We start from the raw sequence: 16,163 nt of genomic DNA, 5'->3' as shown, positions 1-16,163 counted from the left end.
TAACGCACGTGGTCAGCAAATCCATCATTTTCTTGTATTAGATCTCTGTGCTAATTAATTACAGACTGTTACATCAAGACTCTTGTTGCCGATATCACCACTGCTGCTGACAATGTCTGCTCTTTTCTGAACCCCTCCAAGCAACACATCAGCCAGTCAATTTGCCAGCCACTCCTGGTACTGTTTTTTGATAAAGCTCAGTCATTGGTAGAGACACACAAAGAAGAATGGACATTCTATGACGAAATGTGCCGCGCATTACGTTCCATCCACACGTATCCCATTATTTCACTCTTCGTGTCAGCATATGGTTCCACCAGCCAGCCTCCCAGTGACCCTTCACATGACGATTACCAGGAGACACACATGCTACTTTTTCCTTTCATGGAAACTGGATTTGACCAACTAGCAATCAAGTTCAGCGCTGATGGTAGCTGGGTACTGGAGGATGTGGCCACAATGGAACTTATGTGCCATTTGAGACAGCCACTGTAAGTGAACTGTCCATGCAGCACTGAATGCAGATCTGACAGTTTTTTCGAAGGTTTGGATTTATGTATGATGAAGCCTCCACCAGGGATGCCTCTGCACACTCTTTCTTTGCAGCAGAGAAGCTAATTGATGCACCCAAATTAAGAGTAACTGACCAAAACAAAAGACTAAAAATGCCCATGCAACTTGCGTGTCTGTCCATCCTCCTTGCTTTGGAATTTCAGGAGACGAATAAGAGCCGAGAGGTCCAAAGAAGACAAGTGGGCTGGCACATGCGCCTATGTCTCAATGGCCTGGTTGAGACGTTGGCCACTCTGCCTCCTTCCAAGCCTATCCTCATGGAGGGTGCAGGTTAGATCATGCAATGGAAATGCTACAGCCACTTCACTGCTACATTCAATAGCCTCCTTCAGGATGGCAATGTTCTGAATATTGAGACCCATGGCGAGATCATCACTGCTCTGATCTTAATCACCACTCATCTGACTTTTTACCGTCCTGATCCTCACTACACATCCAGCCTCACAAGCACTCAGAAACATCCTCTACTCGACAAACCCACATGCCCCCAGGACAGACAAATCTGGTCTTTACTCAGCTTCCTTGAAATGCTACTACATGGGGATGACTACAAGACAGTTCTTGACTTTTTGCCCAGTCACTCTCGGGAGGGCAAAATCAAGAGCTTTTGGAACATGTTCGGCGACTCATGTGTGTACGTCAATCACTGCATAAGAGTCAGAGACTCCGGCACTATCAGCCAAGAGGCCATACTCTATGCCATCATTATCTACACAGACAGTTGTGGCGTGGACCTCCTCATACCAGTCACATTTTGGGGCACTACCCTCTGCCCAGACAATATAACCGCAGTGCTCATCCAGGTGAAGACCAATCTGCATTTCGCACACAACGTGCAGATGCCTGTCTTCGACGTGATGGACTCTGTCAGGATTGGCCTCTTCACTGACACTGCGAACATTCTCCTGGTCATTTGCATGGTGTTCGTGCTTGGGTCTGTGCAGCCAGTGGTGCATGTTCCAGCACACACCACGCTGCCCGCGCCCATGCTGCCAGCTCACACGAACCATGATGCTTATACCACGTTTGACATTTGGTGTGCTGGCTGCTGCAACAAAAGTTTCAAGGTCATATCTCCAGCTGAGAGCACAGCATACCAGAGTCTGCTCAATCAGGTTCGCAAGGGTAATTTTGCTAATAGAGTGCACAGAGCCAGAGGGTCTCACCAGATAGAAGTGGAGGAAGCGTTCAAAATGAGCATAGAGGCTGCGCACTGTGCCATGAATTCTTGGGCAATCACAACTCATTTTGAATGAGGTCTCTTTCACCTGCAACTTGAACTTGTGTTGAAAAGAGGACAATGAGCATTTGCAGAGACACTGAAACATGTTGTCTAACATAGCTTTTCTTTCTCTAGTCCACCTTGTATTCTAGTTAATGGTCTTGCAGACTACTGTTCCGAGAGAAACTACTTTCGTTCTAAGTTACTAATAACTCGAGCATTCCAGAATTTCTTACCTCTAACCAATGATTAACTGTTAGTAACCTCTAAGCGCCCAATTCTCGTGTACACAATTTCAGCCCAGAGAACAGCGAAGCACATTCTATTTGCCAGTTGAAACCAGCTACTACAGTAGAAGATGGTGTCTTCTGCATGCAAGTGGTCTTAGACCAAGTAGAAATGTATGGCGTGGGCGACAGCATAAGTATCGTGAAGCACCAGGAACTTCAAACGATGTGTCGTAATCATTCCTCTGCGAGCTCCTCTTCATCTGAGACAACATTGTCCTTACCGCTTTTATCACATAACTCACCTTCATCAGAGCTGTGGACGCTGGGCCATCACCACTTAGACTGGAGAGATTCTTACGCTTCTGGCCAATTTGAGGTCTTGTGAGAAACAAGGGGCACTATACTGTGGTGTGTCTCTAAGCATACTTTCATTTTTGCTTTCTTGGTAATATCAATGCCTGCAGTGTCAAACCGGCCACCACAATCTTTGATTTTGTTGGTTAAATGAGCAGGATGGCTCTTGCATTTGGCTACAGCATTCCTCTCAGTGCCATCCTACTCTGTCATCTTCACTGTCCCCTCCCTTCTCCCTTCTTCATTTGCCTCATACTTCAACATGGCCTACAACAAGGGATTGAGAGGAAGGAGTAAGAGCGAGCTTCAGAATGCTTTCACCACTGAGAAGTGTGCATGCGAAGGGTGCAGAAACACTTGCATCAACACACTAAATCAGCTGTGTATAAGAAGCACCATGAACCACACAGGGACTGCTTTCTAGGGCTGACCAGGACAAGCCCTCAGAGCTTGCCCACAAGAGAACTGGAACAAGCGGTAGTTCTGTTGGACATGAGCAAGTCATGCAGGCCACTCACACTCACACTTGCTCAGCCAACCCTGACACAGGTGGTCAATATAGATTGCCATCTGAACCTAGTTCATTTACTCCTCTGCCGCTGCCTCTTCTATTCAGCCAGCCTTAAGGGCAAGCAGTGCCCCTTGGCTTGACATCACAGCCCTTGCTTTCCTGTTGCATAGGGCCTCTTGAACGTGGGGTTCCCACACCATCAGTCCTTCTTTCCTCCTTTCGCATTTTAGCAGCAATCGAACCCCTTCCAACTTCTTCTCAGCCTATTGAGCCAAGTTCATCTGCTCCTTGTCATTTGACACATAGCAAGGATGTCTTTGCAATCAACTTCAAAGCTTAGCATCAAGGACAAGGAAGAGAAGGGGCATCTTGCAAGGGGAGCTGAGCATTGTGAGATCCATCTGCTCGCAGAGTGCTATGGTGGACCCTTCTGGATCTACAGTGCCAAGGAGCTTCCAGATCTCTACCCGTCCACTGACCTGATAAAGATGCACCATGCACTATGTACTTTCCCGATATCGCATCGCTGACAGACAGATGCAGCATCTCTCGATGTTCAGCATTCACTTTAACCTGTGCAAGGCCGAGCAGAAATGACGCCGCAGTGGAGGCTGCAGAGATAGTCCTGAGAGTGAGTGTGGATGCTGCAGAAGATGCAGAAGACACAACAGCGATGACTAGGCTCTCTCTCCTGCAAGGGCAGAAGCTGTAGTATCTAGAATCTCTCTGTGATAGTCTGCTTTGTGCTAATGATGAAGAAACTTCTTCATTGTGTCAGGTTATTTGCTGCTGTCTGAGTTGCAATTTTTCCCACCATCTCAGTATGCTCCTGTGGATGCCTCACAGCAGAGGCATTATGTAGGCATATAAAATCCCAGCTTGTCTTTTTTTCGCTTGATTGTGGCTTCAGGTTATATAGACTACACCCCTTTTTAGTGCATCTAGAGTTTGCCAGAGACGTGCGGTCTGCAGTATGATAGTCCATGGTGGACAAAAATAAAACCTCAAGCTCACAGACCCTCTATAATCTCATTTTTGCTGCCTGTAATTGATAGTAAGCAAGTTATTGCCTGCCTAGTTGAAGCAATGCTTACCTTTGGGAACACAAATGAGCTCTGGCATACCAACGCACATGGTAGGGTATGATTACGCATGAAAGTGCACAAAAGTGCACGTACATGCATGGCCACCTTTCTTGATCTTGTTGAGTGTTTATCAAGACATAATGTTTTGCACAAATGTGCACAATGGTGCACCCAAGATTGTGTGTCTTTGTGCACAATTGTGCACATTATCAATAGCTTCACAACTCAAACTCAGATGATAACAACTTGTTTTAGATTCTCATTCTCCAAAATCTTGATCTCACTTACTAAAAACTTGTTTTTGCCAGCGCTTGTAGTGCACTTCTACTATGCCGGCACATCAAATGGCAATATCAGGCATGATGTCATAGGGTGGCAGGTTTCAATGGTACTATCATTGAAACCTGCCACTCTATGACATCATCATTTCAGGAGAGTGAACCTGGTGGATTAATAGTCAACAGTGCACAAGATTCTGGAAGAGTCTGGGTTCAATTCCTCTCTGAGCAACTAATTTTTTCATCTTATATTTAGTGTATTCCAAATCTTCTTATTATAACTTGCAGCTTACAGCTCACATGTGCTCACATGTTGTAGTACAATATCTAGATGCTTCAGTTGCCATCCATAGCAAGGTCAGAGTTGGCCAATGTGAGATCAAGGTCAGTCTGTGCAAGATCAGGATTTGTCTGCACAAGATCAAGGTTACACATTGCAAGATCCAGTGTTATAAACCCACACCCAATACACTATCTTACATGTAAGTGCACTTTTGTACCTAGGCAAGTGCCCGAGAGAATACAAGATTGACATGCATACCAAATCCAGTTTTATGGAACTATGCTTTGGCTCACAAGTGGGCAAGTAAGCATGCCTGTGTGCATCTGGGTGCATCTGTGTGCATCTGTGCGCATTTTAGTGCACCTGCGTGCATCTGTGTGCACTATTCTGCAAAAATCTGCAAAATAGCAGACTTTATCATGTCTCAAGAATGAGTTTGAGTTTCATAGCTTTGGCAGGCCGAGATCATTTTATTTTTGTCCACTGCAGACCTTCATACTGCAGCACCCAAATTGGAGATGCTGGCGTGGATGTCCGAGTTTGGAAGGTGGAGGCCTTTAGTGCTAACAGAGTCAAATAGACTCCAAAGTCTGTCATTGGCGTTGCCCCTCTTTTGAACAAACTATCATGCTGGACGTAAAATATCTGCCTACACTATTGTGCCACATCGAGGAGAACTGCCTCATATGGAAAGAGGACACATTCACTGATGGACAGCATCGCCAGCTGAACGAGCAGATCAAGCTGTGGCTGTCTGTCGTTCAGTCTGACCTGGACAACCAGTCCATTTTGATGCTGGAGACACTTGTCATCGTGGTGTGCACTCAAGCAAAATTGGTCGACAAAGCCTTGGCCATACCCGATGCCAAAAAAGTGGCTACGACTTTACAAATCCCAGGATTTCAAGACATGTTTAAGGAAGAGATTAGGAGTGGGGATCTGAGAAAGACACGCAGTTTGCGTAAGGATGTGATATCTCCACTGCTAGTCGATGTCTTTCTGATTTGCTGCTGTATGCCACAGGCATGTTTTGCAAGAGACCTGGTGAGTGATGCTGTGTCTGTGCTATGTTTAGCCCAGACTCAGTCAAGTGATGCCCATCAGCAGTGTATGCAGACATTATTCTCTCATGGGAGCAGCCGTTTGAGCGATCATCAGATGCCATTCTCAAGTTGGCCATGCAGTACTGGCTGTCGGACCTGCGACATCATTACAATGCATACGTGCGCTGCACTACCATTGTCCAGTCTTCTGGTACCAGGAAGTCAAGGATGAATGACCAGTTAGCAAAACAAGTACTCTACATTCCCATGGTGCTCACCAATTGGCCTGACTGTGTGTCCCTTTCCTGAACCCGGATTCTCCTGCTCTTCATCTTTCATGGGTCGCACTCTAGTATATCTGCCTGTCAATGACTCACTCAAAAAGTGGCTTGCATGCTACAATCACAGGCTTGACTCACAATTGACAGTGTTGCAGACAGCGCACACTTGTTGCAACCTTGTTAATTGTGGTTTATAAACATCTTCACACCCTGTCAACCAAATGTAAGTGGAGCAGGCAAGATTTTATGAGATGATACTGATGGTGACTTTAGTTATGCTCGACAGAGATTGCCCAATGGCTGAGGCTACGCTCACCTAGCTTGCATGGTTCACACAGACATTTCACATCAAGCTCAGCGTGACCAGGAAGATGTATTCTTGGTTCACAATTGGCAGTAGGTTGAACTTGGGCACAATGTTCAGCTGCATAGCAATCGCACTGGTGGAGGTACACTCACAGCTCCACAGTGCAGCGCGGGGCGTCTAGTCCATTGGCAGCAATGCACAAGACAAAGTCTTGGGAGAGGTATCGCGAGCTACAAGTTGTCACACTCGACCCGTCATCCAAAATGGAGAGCGTCAGGTGGAATGGGCTGGCAATGCTTCTGACTGCACCTTGCATGCGGATATCGACAGAAATGCTGGTGCGATGAGGCAGGACCCTCTTATGACCTGCCACACCATGAGGAGGGACACCATGTTGCATTCCAACATACATTGGGATCTGCAGTCTGATCTGGTCAGTAGATTGTCCTCCATGAGGTCAAGCACATACTGTGGATTGTCAGACAGCAAAGTGCAGATCAGCACCAAGATGACTTATGGTAACTATGGTTGTAACCATCTCACCTGCAGGAAGGGCTCCAACAGAGATGGAGAAGACTGTAGCAAACAGCCAGTGAGACATTGAGCAATGAAGTCAGTAAACTGATTATCATTGATTACAAGCTCGACGAGGCCAGCAGTCTGCCTGAGTTGAACAGCATTCTCATAGTCTCTTCTAGCCTCGTCGTGTTCTTTGGCGACAGCGGTGATGACAGTGCTATCCTCTATAATCATCTGGAAGCCGCATACAGTTGACCTGGCAGGAATCGGGGACAAATACCTGTTGGGGAGGATTGCCAAAAGTACTGAGTAACGGTAATGATGCCAGATAAGTATCTGCCAGTCAGAGCCAGTTATTACTGTGGAAGATGGTACCTTCCGTATGTGAGTGGCCTTGGACTGAGTAGAAACGCATATATCGTGAAGCGCCGGCAACTTCAAACGACGCGTCGTAACTATCCCTCTGCAAGTTCCTCTTTACCTGGGACAAGACTGTCCTTACCCTTTCAATCACATAACTCATCTTCATCAGACCTGCGGATGCTGTGTCATCACCATTACCACTGGAGGAATTCTTGAGCTTCTGGCCGGTTTGCGGCCTTGTGGGAAACAAGAGGCACTACGCCGCGGTGTGTCTCTGAGCATACACGCCCATATCGTGACCAGCCTTACCGTTGTCAAAACCAACATGCTTTGCGGCCTTCATGCAGACCTAGTTTGGGTCAGACTGCCTCCCCTGTACGCGTCACCTAGCTTGTAGCAGCAACGTACAGAGGGCGATGAGTCCATGCGACCTTCGTTGATTCGTTAGGTCCGAACTTGGCTAGCACCGGATGAGACAAGCAGGCTCAATGATGTAAGAATACACGGTGGTCTTGTGTGAAAGTGGCTGATTCTGCACGGAAGGTGTAGGTTATGCTAGGCTTGAGCAGCGCTAGACATGACAGAAATGCAGGAGAGGGTGTACCATGTATTATGGTATTGGTAAAGCCAGCGCAGTCTACCTTTCCGACGGAGACTTGAACTTCCAACGCACATGTCATCGAAAGCGTACTGCAGGTGTATATGGTAGAACAGGCAACACAGGAGATAGTCTATATAACCTTGATGAAAAAGTGAGGAAACTTCAGGATGCGCAAACAAAGCACGCGTACCTTGGGAGCCAAGCTAACGATCTTGCCCCAGCCCTTCATCCGCAGGTCTGCACTGACAACGCCAGCAATGCGAGTGCCCAGCATGTCTCGCTTATTGTTTAGGAGCACAGCAGCATTGTCGTCAAACTTGATTATTCGGCCGTCTGGCCGGCGAACCTCCTTCTTCGTTCGGACTATGACGGCGCGGCGGACGTCTCCTCGGCGGACCTTAACGGCGGTGGACGACTGCAATGCCGCAGCCGAGAGCGGTCGCGCACGCTTGACGATGCAGACAATTTCATCGCCCACGCTTCCCCAGCCGTTGTTGACCTTCTGCTTGAGTACATTCACGCACTCGACTAGGAGTGCTCCCGAGTTATCTATAACCTTGACATTGGCAGGAGGTTTAGAACAGTTGAAGATGTATCGATGGAACTAGCCCACATTAAGCGTGCCCTTGAGGCCAATCATGACCCTGGACGAAGAGCAGGGCGGTGGAAGGATGAAGAGTACTTGGGCAGTCCGTGCTTACCAGCAAGTTCAATTCGGCTAACAGATGGTTGTTACTGGTGTTAGCCGAAGATTGTTACCCCGTTTACTCAGCCGTAAGCAAAGCGGCTAAGAATTTCCTTACTGTCTACGAACGACCGGTGGCTCTTCGATCGTACATCCACCCTGTACAGCGGAGGCTCTTCAGACCTATAACGTCCAGGAGGGCGTTGCCTTTATCTCGTTTGCGGCCTCCCAGATCTTGCTTTGGCGCAATTTCTTCGCGAAATCCCCCTGATTTCAGCTCCTGAAGATGGCCGATCGCCAGGGCGTATCATCACCATCCGCCGCGGCTGCTCCTACACCTCCATCGTTCCACACTCGCTCCAGTGACCAGGAAGACCTTCCACACGCAACCAAGCGGTATGCAAGCCTCGGCCCAGTGACCCTGATCTCACCTAGACGACCTACAGGAAGATGGCAGACCACCTTAGAAGGCTCGAGACCATGTCAGTGTTCCCAGTGTTTACCCCAACGAGTGCGGCATAAACTAGTTTCCTCGCAGGTTCACACTTACTCCCCAGAGAATGAGGATGATTGTAGAAGCGTTCAAGGATGCTCTTGAACTTGGGCTGTCGAAGTCTGGTCAAGTTGTGGTGCGTTGTATGAGTACATGATGAGCTTCGTGAGCTGAGTCAGGTTTGTAGCCTATGATACCCACTTATGTATTTGGCTGGCCGACCGGAAAAGAAGCTGGAAACTACCTTGCTGTGGATCTCGGTCAGCACGGTCAGCGCGTTCTTACTAGCACCCATTGCTCATGCATCGCACAGGGGGAACCAACCTGCGAGTCTGTCTCGTAACGCTCCAAGGTGGCGGAAAGTGGGAGATCACACAAACCAAGTACCGTCTCAGCGAAGAGCAAAAACATGACGAGGGTCAACTGCTCTTTGATTTCTGTGCCGAGTGCCTCAAGGCCTTTGTTGAGTCCAGCATTGAGTCAGGAACGATCCAGAGGGGAGCTGTGTTGCCTCTTGGCTTCACCGTATGTCTACATTCTGTGATGGGTCTACTCTTGCTGATTCAATGTCTTGATAGTTTTCGTATCCTTGCTCGTAAGCTAATGCTAACCAAACATGAGTCCCTAACTGAAAAATAATGCAGGCAAGACAAGATTGATCATGGAGTGCTCATCCGTTGGACAAAGGGCTTCGGGGCGCCGAACACGGAGGGTCGCGACGTCGTCGAGATGTTCAAGAGAAGTCTTGAGAAGCACGTACGTAGATTTGGTCCGGTTCACGTCATCTCACATTGACCGTTTCCGCAGAATGTCCCAGCCGAAATCGTGGCTCTCACGTGCGACACGACCGGTACACTCATCGCGTCCCATTACGTGAACTCGGATACCAAGATTGCGTGTATATTTGGTACCGGCTGCAATGCCGCATACATGGAGCGTGCAAGAGATATCCCGAAAATCAGCTCGCTTGGTATTGGCTCTGAAGACGAGATTGCCATTAACTGTGAATGGGTATGTAGGAATTGTCCTCGATGGCCAAAGCACATCGGTTCATATGACCGTAGGGTGCGTTTGACTCGTTCGAGCACGAACATCTCCCTAGGACAAAGTATGACATCATCATTGACGAGGCCTCAAACAAGCCTGGCGAGCAAGCGTTCGAGGTTAGTCTTCGCGCAGGCCTTACCTTTCCCTACTAATGCTAAAAATCAGAAACTCATCTCCGGCCGCTACCTTGGGGAGATTCTTCGGTTAATCATTTGCGAGCTCATTGACGAGGGCGTGCTGTTCCTCGGCCAGAACACCTACAAGATTGAGATCCCCTACAGCTTTGATACGGCGTTCCTATCCCTTATGGAGAGGTGCGCTCATTGTAGTTGGCAAGCAGTCCACTTATTCAATTCCGACGTAGCGACCCAACGGATGAGCTGCTCATGATTATTGGCATTTTCTCTCATTTCTTTGCGGTGGAGACGACGCTAGCTGAACGCCAATTCTTCCGTGCTCTGGCCAAGCTTGTCGGCCGGCGAGCAGCGCGTCTTAGTGCGTGCGGTATTGCGGCCATTGTTAGCAAGATGGGCTACCTAGAGGAGGGGTGTGCCGTCGGCGCTGACGGTTCGCTTTATAATGTTCGTTATGTCCGCTACTTGTGCTAGGCAAAGCTAATGTTTCGTTTAGAAATACCCTAAATTTGCGGAGCGGATACATGAAGGCTTGGTAGACATCTTTGGCGAGAAAGGTCGTGGTATCACAACCTACCACGCTGAAGATGGCAGTGGTATTGGGAGTGCGATTGTTGCGGGTATGTCATCTCTACCGCATGTTTCTTGTGGGTCGTCGACTGATACACAACGCCCATAGCAATGACGAAAAATCGGAAGGAAGCGAATGTCTATCCAGACTTGTAATGTTTACATCAAAATATCAAGCAACTTGTATTTGTACGCGCAGACCAGTTTACAGGGGGTTCAGCTTGCCGTAGGGCGTCACAGTGGAACTCATCTGTGCTAGAATTCGAGACCCTGTTTCGTGAATCGGACTCTCACATAACGATATCCTCGGCTAGCTCAAGCCCCGCAAGTAAAACTAGTCCACCGTTGTGCTTGTAGTGCCCCAAGATATCTGAATCCTGATTTTTCAAAGCCGAGACCGCATCCTAACGTTTAACGCTTAAGTACGTTCAAGAATCTACCAGCATCTCTCACTTAGTAATACAGCAACATAACGAACGTCAGCAGCCTGCGTTTTAGCGTGGGAGATGGAGTTTGATCCCCCCCCCCCCCCATAAGCAAACGATGATCGCTTCCGGTCTGAAGCACACTGCAAGCTCGATCATAGTCTCATATAACTAAGGGGTGGCGAGATCATTGCTTCTGCACCTTGTTCCCGGCCCTCATTGACCGCATCGCACGCTACTACACCATGGAGCAGAAGCTTGCTAACATTGCTGGCGTCTCAGGGAAAGAATTCGATTTCATTGTCGTCGGCGAGTCGCATATCGTTCTCGTTAAAACCACGCTCTTCACGCTCATCAATATGCTACAGGCGGCAGCGTATGTACCAAAACAGAATCTCGCAAGGTGTTGCTGACATACCGTATATTAGACCTCAGGCTGCGTTATAGCAGCCAGGCTGAGCGAGAACCCGAACATATCTGTCGCTGAGTTGGAGGCAGGCCCTGCTCACCTCGACGACGCAGTAATTTGTGCGTGCATCTGTTGCTTAAACTTCCGTCGCTCACTTACGAAATATCTTCAGCTGGCCCCGCTGGTTGGGTAAAGACCATCAACGACCTGAATATGACTGGAAGTACCTTACAGCACCATAACTAGGCCTACACGGGGAGTCCACGATATTACCCAGGTACGTCATATCATCATCAACCCAGGGAGATCTTTGTTTGACATTTCCATACGTTGACCAGAGGGCGTGGTCTTGGAGGCACATCCCAAATCAGCTGGATGATATAGCACCTGCCGCAGCGCGAAGATATGGATAGTACGCTTCCATGCGCGTCGAGTTGATTCAATACACTTAATCACTGGATCACCGCACTAGTTGTGGGCAAGCTTGGCAATGAGGGCTGGATCTGGGAGAGGTTTCGCAAGTATGCGAAGCAGGTGCAAAGATTCTGCCCACCTGACCCGAACGAGCGAAATGAGTTCAAGAATATCTACAAGTCTGATGCCGTGGGGCACGACGGCCCGACTCCGCTCTCTTTCGGACGCGATAGCTACGGTGCCGACGCTGCCTGGCAAAATGTGCGTCTTGCAGTTGCGATCTGGTCCAGCGACGCACCGCTGATTGCTGCCCGGTAGGCTCTTGCGGAGAACGGGGTCGATAAGATCAGCACGGCGCTCCGACGGAGACGAAGTCGTTGCGACTGCGGTTGAGTTCGAATATGGTGGACAGGTGCACAAGGTCTCTGCACGCAAAGAGGTCATTGTCTCTGCTGGGCACGTATTTCCGAGGTCACAACGCTTTCCGTACGCTAACTTGATCTTGCAGCACTGTGAAGTCACCGCAGGTCTTGGAATTCAGTGGTGTCGACGACCGGAAAATCCTTGAGCCTCTGGGTATCATTATTCAGCTGGACTTGCCCTCGGTTGGCACACATTCAGCATGCTCGATAACGAGGAGTTCATCAAGAAAGTCCGGATAGCACTGTAAGTTTCGGGCGCGAGCTTATAGGCCAGTAGCACTGAAAGATTTTCATAGCGGCCTGAAGGATTCCTTCCAGCTTGCTGTAGACGGCTTCTCATTCGTGCCCATTCAGATCGCAGAGAGTATTATCATCATTTTTTTTAAATATGTCTCAACGCTAGGCACCATGTCCCAAACCTATTTTCATCTGTCTGAGTACCCTGAAAAGCACCTGAGGACACAGACAGGCAACACAGGGGACCAGGAGACTCACTATGTATTGGTTCAATGGAGATTTTCTGTAGCCCTGTCCGTCTCTCCATAACTAGCAAGCGAGCTTTGGCCGGAGTGTCGAAAATATTTCGTCCATTACTTGGCACATGTCATCTAATAAAGAGAAACCGTCACTTCTTGGGAGGCAGTTAAGAGGTATTTGTCCGGGGAATGAATCGTGGCGACAGACCCAAAGCTTTGAGGCAATGGAGCTCCAGATAGTATGTTTTCAGCACGTATTTTTTACTGTCTCTGGCTTAAACAAAGGTACATCAGTAGGGAATACTTTAAAACGGTGGGTACAACTTATAGCAGCGCAGACTATCGGAGAGCCATAGTATCGAGCGCAAAGATACAGAGGGCAAGGGACATCGGCAAGGATGTGCATTAGTGCAACTGGGCCGGTATGTTACAAGGTAGGGAGGGGACGTCACAAAAGCAGAGCGGAAAAGTAGGAGATCACGTAAGTCATAGTCAAGTCAAAAGACGAGACGACCAGCACGGAGCAATGCGTCGACCGTGCAATGCGTAGATCACGATGGGAGGTCGCCGACACGCGTGAGTGCTGCGCGTCGCTTCTTCTTGGGCGGCTCCTGGGCAGCTGTAGTGTCGGCAGACGACGCGCTGGGCGGCACGGGGTTGTGGTGAGCCTCGGACATGCCGGGCAATGATGGTATATTCTCGTCGACGCTCGCGGCAGGCGTCAGCGGCGGCTCGGCTGCGCGCTTGAGGGGCACAACGGGCTGTACGATGGGAGACATACTCGGGAGCGCGACGACAGAGGACGAGGGTGTCGAGAGCGGTGTCGCCATTGTCGAGCTCGTGAGCGGCACCGAGTGGTGGTGCGCGATGGACTGTAATTGTAGCGTCTGCTGCTGCGTGTGGTGCGTCGAGAGGATCTCGTCGAAGACGACGAGAGTGCAGTAGCCATCTCGCGAGGAGAGGATCAGGCATTGGCCGTCCGGGGACCTGTCGGACTTGGAGATGAGCATGGAGATACCACAGATATCTGACGTACGTACCATGACATGTCAGTGAATTCGTCATAATGCAGCTTAGTGAGGAGACAGACAGGCCCAGCTTGCTGCGTGTCGTGAATCGTGATTGTATCCATTGTCGCAATAGCGTAAAGCATGCGATAAGGCAGAGCAAAGACGGATGCTGTCCCTTGTGCGTTTGGAGTGATGGCAGGCGTTGCAGGCTTGGACGCTGCCGGAGTGGGGGGACGCAAGGAGTCAGTAGCAGAAAGAGCGGGCGAAGGCATTGTCGCGCTTTGCGGCGTCGGAGGGATGGCAATCCGCGGTGACGGAGCTATGATCGGGGACATATTCGCAATTTGCTTGACGGGAGAGTTAGTTGTCGTCTCTGGGGTTTGCGACGGTGGAGGCTTGGGATCCGCGATATCGACGTCAACAGCCTTATCGACGCCCCTTTCCACAGTGATCGTCTTTGGTTCCAGCGACGACAGCTCCCCTTCGCTGACACCTGCGCGCAGCTCGTAGAGAATAGGCGAAAACTTGACAGCGACGCTCGCCTTCTTGTGACCGGGTAGCCGGGCAGTCGGAGGTCGTGCGAAGTTGGCCCGCGAATAGATGTACACGGACGAGGACGAGGCCTGGGAGGGAACGTCACTAGATGGGTGACCCTTCCGCCCACGCTGCTCGTCGCCGCTCTTTGACGAAATTGGTGTCACGGATGGATCTTCGAACTGACCAGCGGGTGTGAGAAGAAGTCCACCGTCGGGGCTGAACGTCAAGCGCCGGAAGAAGTTCGTGTAGCTCTCGTCGCCGTACAGCTTCACAGAGTGCCACGTTGCAGAAGGGGTAGGAGGCATGCGTATGGCGGGGAGTGCGGGCATCGGCGACGGCGAGCGTGCGTATCGGGTATACGTTGCCGGCGACCCTGGTGCATTCGAGCTGCTGAGTGATGAGCGCCTAGAAGACGGTCGCTCGACGGGGGGCGGGGGAAACATGGATGTGGACGGAGTACTCGGAACAGAGGGTACAGGTGTCAATAGGGCAGGTGCCTGAGAGGAAGACGGAGTATTGTCTTCTTTCAGAGGCTCTGCCACCCCTGAATTCGACTCGGCCTCACTGGTGGTAGATTCCCGTCTGTAGAGACTCGGTCTGCTCGGGGTGCGACTGTGACTGTGACTATGGCGATGCATCATCTTCGTGTTTTTGCCTATCGCGTGCACTTCAAGAACACCTTGTTTGTATGAGATGCTGTAGATGTGCATGGATCGGTCGCTGCTCTGTGTCGCGATATACTCGTTGAGAGGATCCCAGGCGACACCCTGAACGTAGTGGTTATGTTCCGCGATCTCGTGCACGCACTTGCCTGCAAGACAGCTTTCAGTCTCCTCCGGATAGACGCGGGAGCGCGATACGTACCATCGTTGACTGCAAAGATTCTTGCGCAGTTATCGGTGCTCCCAGCGATAATGTACTCGCCAGTTGGGCTCCACGCGAGATCATACACTTGCATAGTAGTACATCTGTTCAAGATGTGAAGAATTCGCCTGAAGACTACGGCTAAGGGACATACCGGAAGGTGGTCCGCGGCTTCCAGTGTTCCTTCTCGTACTGCAAGTCTTCCTGAGTGAGATCGCTGCCGTACGCAGCTGCATGCGGGCTCGTCGTAGGGGCCCAGATGATGATCATGCCATCTGGCGCAGTTAAAATCAGTCACATGGGGCGTGCGTTCCCGATGGGTAACGTACCATCGCCGGCGGACGCGATAAGTTCGCCTGCAGGCAATGAGCGGTAGCTTGAGCTTTCACGCGTCAAACACGTACCATTTGGGCTCCAACGCACGACGTTCACGGCTGCCGAGTGCCTGGCGAGGGTCGCCAGATATTCGACTCGGGGTGGCCTCGGTGAGACCGCCTCCGCCCCCGCGTCCTCTCTTACGGATGGCGGGAGGATGTTGGGGTGGACCGTCCACAGCTGGTTAGACGTCTCAACAGCATGCTATACTCAGAGCTTCGGACGACATACTCTGACATGGTTGTCCTCCCCTCCCGTGGCCAGCTTGTACGTCTGGCTCGCGAAGTTCTTGTCCTGGGCCGGTCGCGCCTTCTTGAATGGCATAGGCTGGAAGTCACATGTCGATATGGGTTTACTGTCATGCCAGCGGATTTCGAGTGTTTTTACACGCATTGTCATCGTTGCTTAACGTTACAGAAAGAGATCATCCGGTGAGGGGAGAAACAGAGTTAGGTTCCTCGACAACAGCGGCTGACCTCAGACTGCGGGGTTTATCTGGGATTAACTAATTGGTTGACAAGTCAACAGGTGGTCGCGAGACAACTTAATGCGTGGGAATTCATATTCCAGGATAGCCTAAGCTATCTGCTGATAGCATAAGAATTTTGAGATAGACTCCACGCTCGATTATTTCAATGACAGCCTTGTGACC

At 50.1% G+C, this 16,163-nt stretch overlaps 7 protein-coding genes across 7 annotated transcripts; 4 read left to right on the top strand and 3 right to left on the bottom strand.

The window, feature by feature from the left end:
* Positions 1 to 780: 780 nt before the first annotated feature.
* PHACADRAFT_27981 (uncharacterized protein) lies at positions 781 to 1,829 on the top strand (the record flags this gene model as incomplete). Its single annotated transcript, XM_007394006.1, has 2 exons — positions 781 to 843; positions 906 to 1,829. 2 exons carry the CDS (start codon positions 781 to 783, stop codon positions 1,827 to 1,829), a joined length of 987 nt encoding a protein of 328 aa, XP_007394068.1.
* Positions 1,830 to 5,163: 3,334 nt separating this feature from the next.
* On the top strand, positions 5,164 to 5,888 carry PHACADRAFT_27980 (uncharacterized protein; the record flags this gene model as incomplete). Its single annotated transcript, XM_007394005.1, has 3 exons — positions 5,164 to 5,497; positions 5,560 to 5,580; positions 5,644 to 5,888. The coding sequence occupies 3 exons, from the start codon at positions 5,164 to 5,166 to the stop codon at positions 5,886 to 5,888; spliced, it is 600 nt and encodes a 199-aa protein (XP_007394067.1).
* Positions 5,889 to 6,203: 315 nt separating this feature from the next.
* Positions 6,204 to 7,392, bottom strand: PHACADRAFT_27979 (uncharacterized protein; the record flags this gene model as incomplete). The annotated part of the gene is given in 8 exon segments (XM_007394004.1): positions 6,204 to 6,300; positions 6,320 to 6,533; positions 6,578 to 6,635; positions 6,711 to 6,920; positions 6,967 to 7,022; positions 7,062 to 7,167; positions 7,189 to 7,285; positions 7,334 to 7,392. 8 exon segments carry the CDS (start codon positions 7,390 to 7,392, stop codon positions 6,204 to 6,206), a joined length of 897 nt encoding a protein of 298 aa, XP_007394066.1.
* Positions 7,393 to 7,522: 130 nt separating this feature from the next.
* PHACADRAFT_142588 (uncharacterized protein) lies at positions 7,523 to 8,321 on the bottom strand. The gene is made up of 3 exons (XM_007395057.1): positions 8,264 to 8,321; positions 7,841 to 8,206; positions 7,523 to 7,789 (listed from the first exon to the last, which is right to left on the bottom strand). Exons 1-3 carry the CDS (start codon positions 8,288 to 8,290, stop codon positions 7,781 to 7,783), a joined length of 402 nt encoding a protein of 133 aa, XP_007395119.1. The 5' UTR covers positions 8,291 to 8,321; the 3' UTR covers positions 7,523 to 7,780.
* A 170-nt stretch (positions 8,322 to 8,491) lies between these two features.
* Positions 8,492 to 10,937, top strand: PHACADRAFT_255001 (uncharacterized protein). Its single transcript, XM_007395056.1, has 13 exons — positions 8,492 to 8,731; positions 8,782 to 8,817; positions 8,874 to 8,964; positions 9,016 to 9,088; positions 9,142 to 9,353; positions 9,407 to 9,423; positions 9,473 to 9,584; positions 9,636 to 9,839; positions 9,893 to 9,991; positions 10,041 to 10,189; positions 10,240 to 10,456; positions 10,506 to 10,629; positions 10,689 to 10,937. Exons 1-13 carry the CDS (start codon positions 8,622 to 8,624, stop codon positions 10,733 to 10,735), a joined length of 1,491 nt encoding a protein of 496 aa, XP_007395118.1. The 5' UTR covers positions 8,492 to 8,621; the 3' UTR covers positions 10,736 to 10,937.
* Positions 10,938 to 12,206: 1,269 nt separating this feature from the next.
* Positions 12,207 to 12,438, top strand: PHACADRAFT_46334 (uncharacterized protein; the record flags this gene model as incomplete). The annotated part of the gene is made up of 2 exons (XM_007394009.1): positions 12,207 to 12,287; positions 12,346 to 12,438. Coding segments are annotated over 2 exons (174 nt in total), but the record flags the coding sequence as incomplete, so codon positions are not given.
* Positions 12,439 to 12,562: 124 nt separating this feature from the next.
* Positions 12,563 to 15,988, bottom strand: PHACADRAFT_183766 (uncharacterized protein). Its single transcript, XM_007395055.1, has 7 exons — positions 15,743 to 15,988; positions 15,541 to 15,691; positions 15,466 to 15,492; positions 15,291 to 15,411; positions 15,137 to 15,240; positions 13,766 to 15,083; positions 12,563 to 13,712 (listed from the first exon to the last, which is right to left on the bottom strand). Exons 1-7 carry the CDS (start codon positions 15,908 to 15,910, stop codon positions 13,277 to 13,279), a joined length of 2,325 nt encoding a protein of 774 aa, XP_007395117.1. The 5' UTR covers positions 15,911 to 15,988; the 3' UTR covers positions 12,563 to 13,276.
* Between the last annotated feature and the right edge of the window lie 175 nt (positions 15,989 to 16,163).

The sequence above is a fragment of the Phanerochaete carnosa genome (assembly GCF_000300595.1).
Source record: "Phanerochaete carnosa HHB-10118-sp unplaced genomic scaffold PHACAscaffold_4, whole genome shotgun sequence".
NCBI lineage: Eukaryota > Fungi > Basidiomycota > Agaricomycetes > Polyporales > Phanerochaetaceae > Phanerochaete > Phanerochaete carnosa.
The sequence above is the reverse complement of the archived record's forward strand: the minus strand, read 5'-3'. Positions and strand labels throughout refer to the sequence as shown.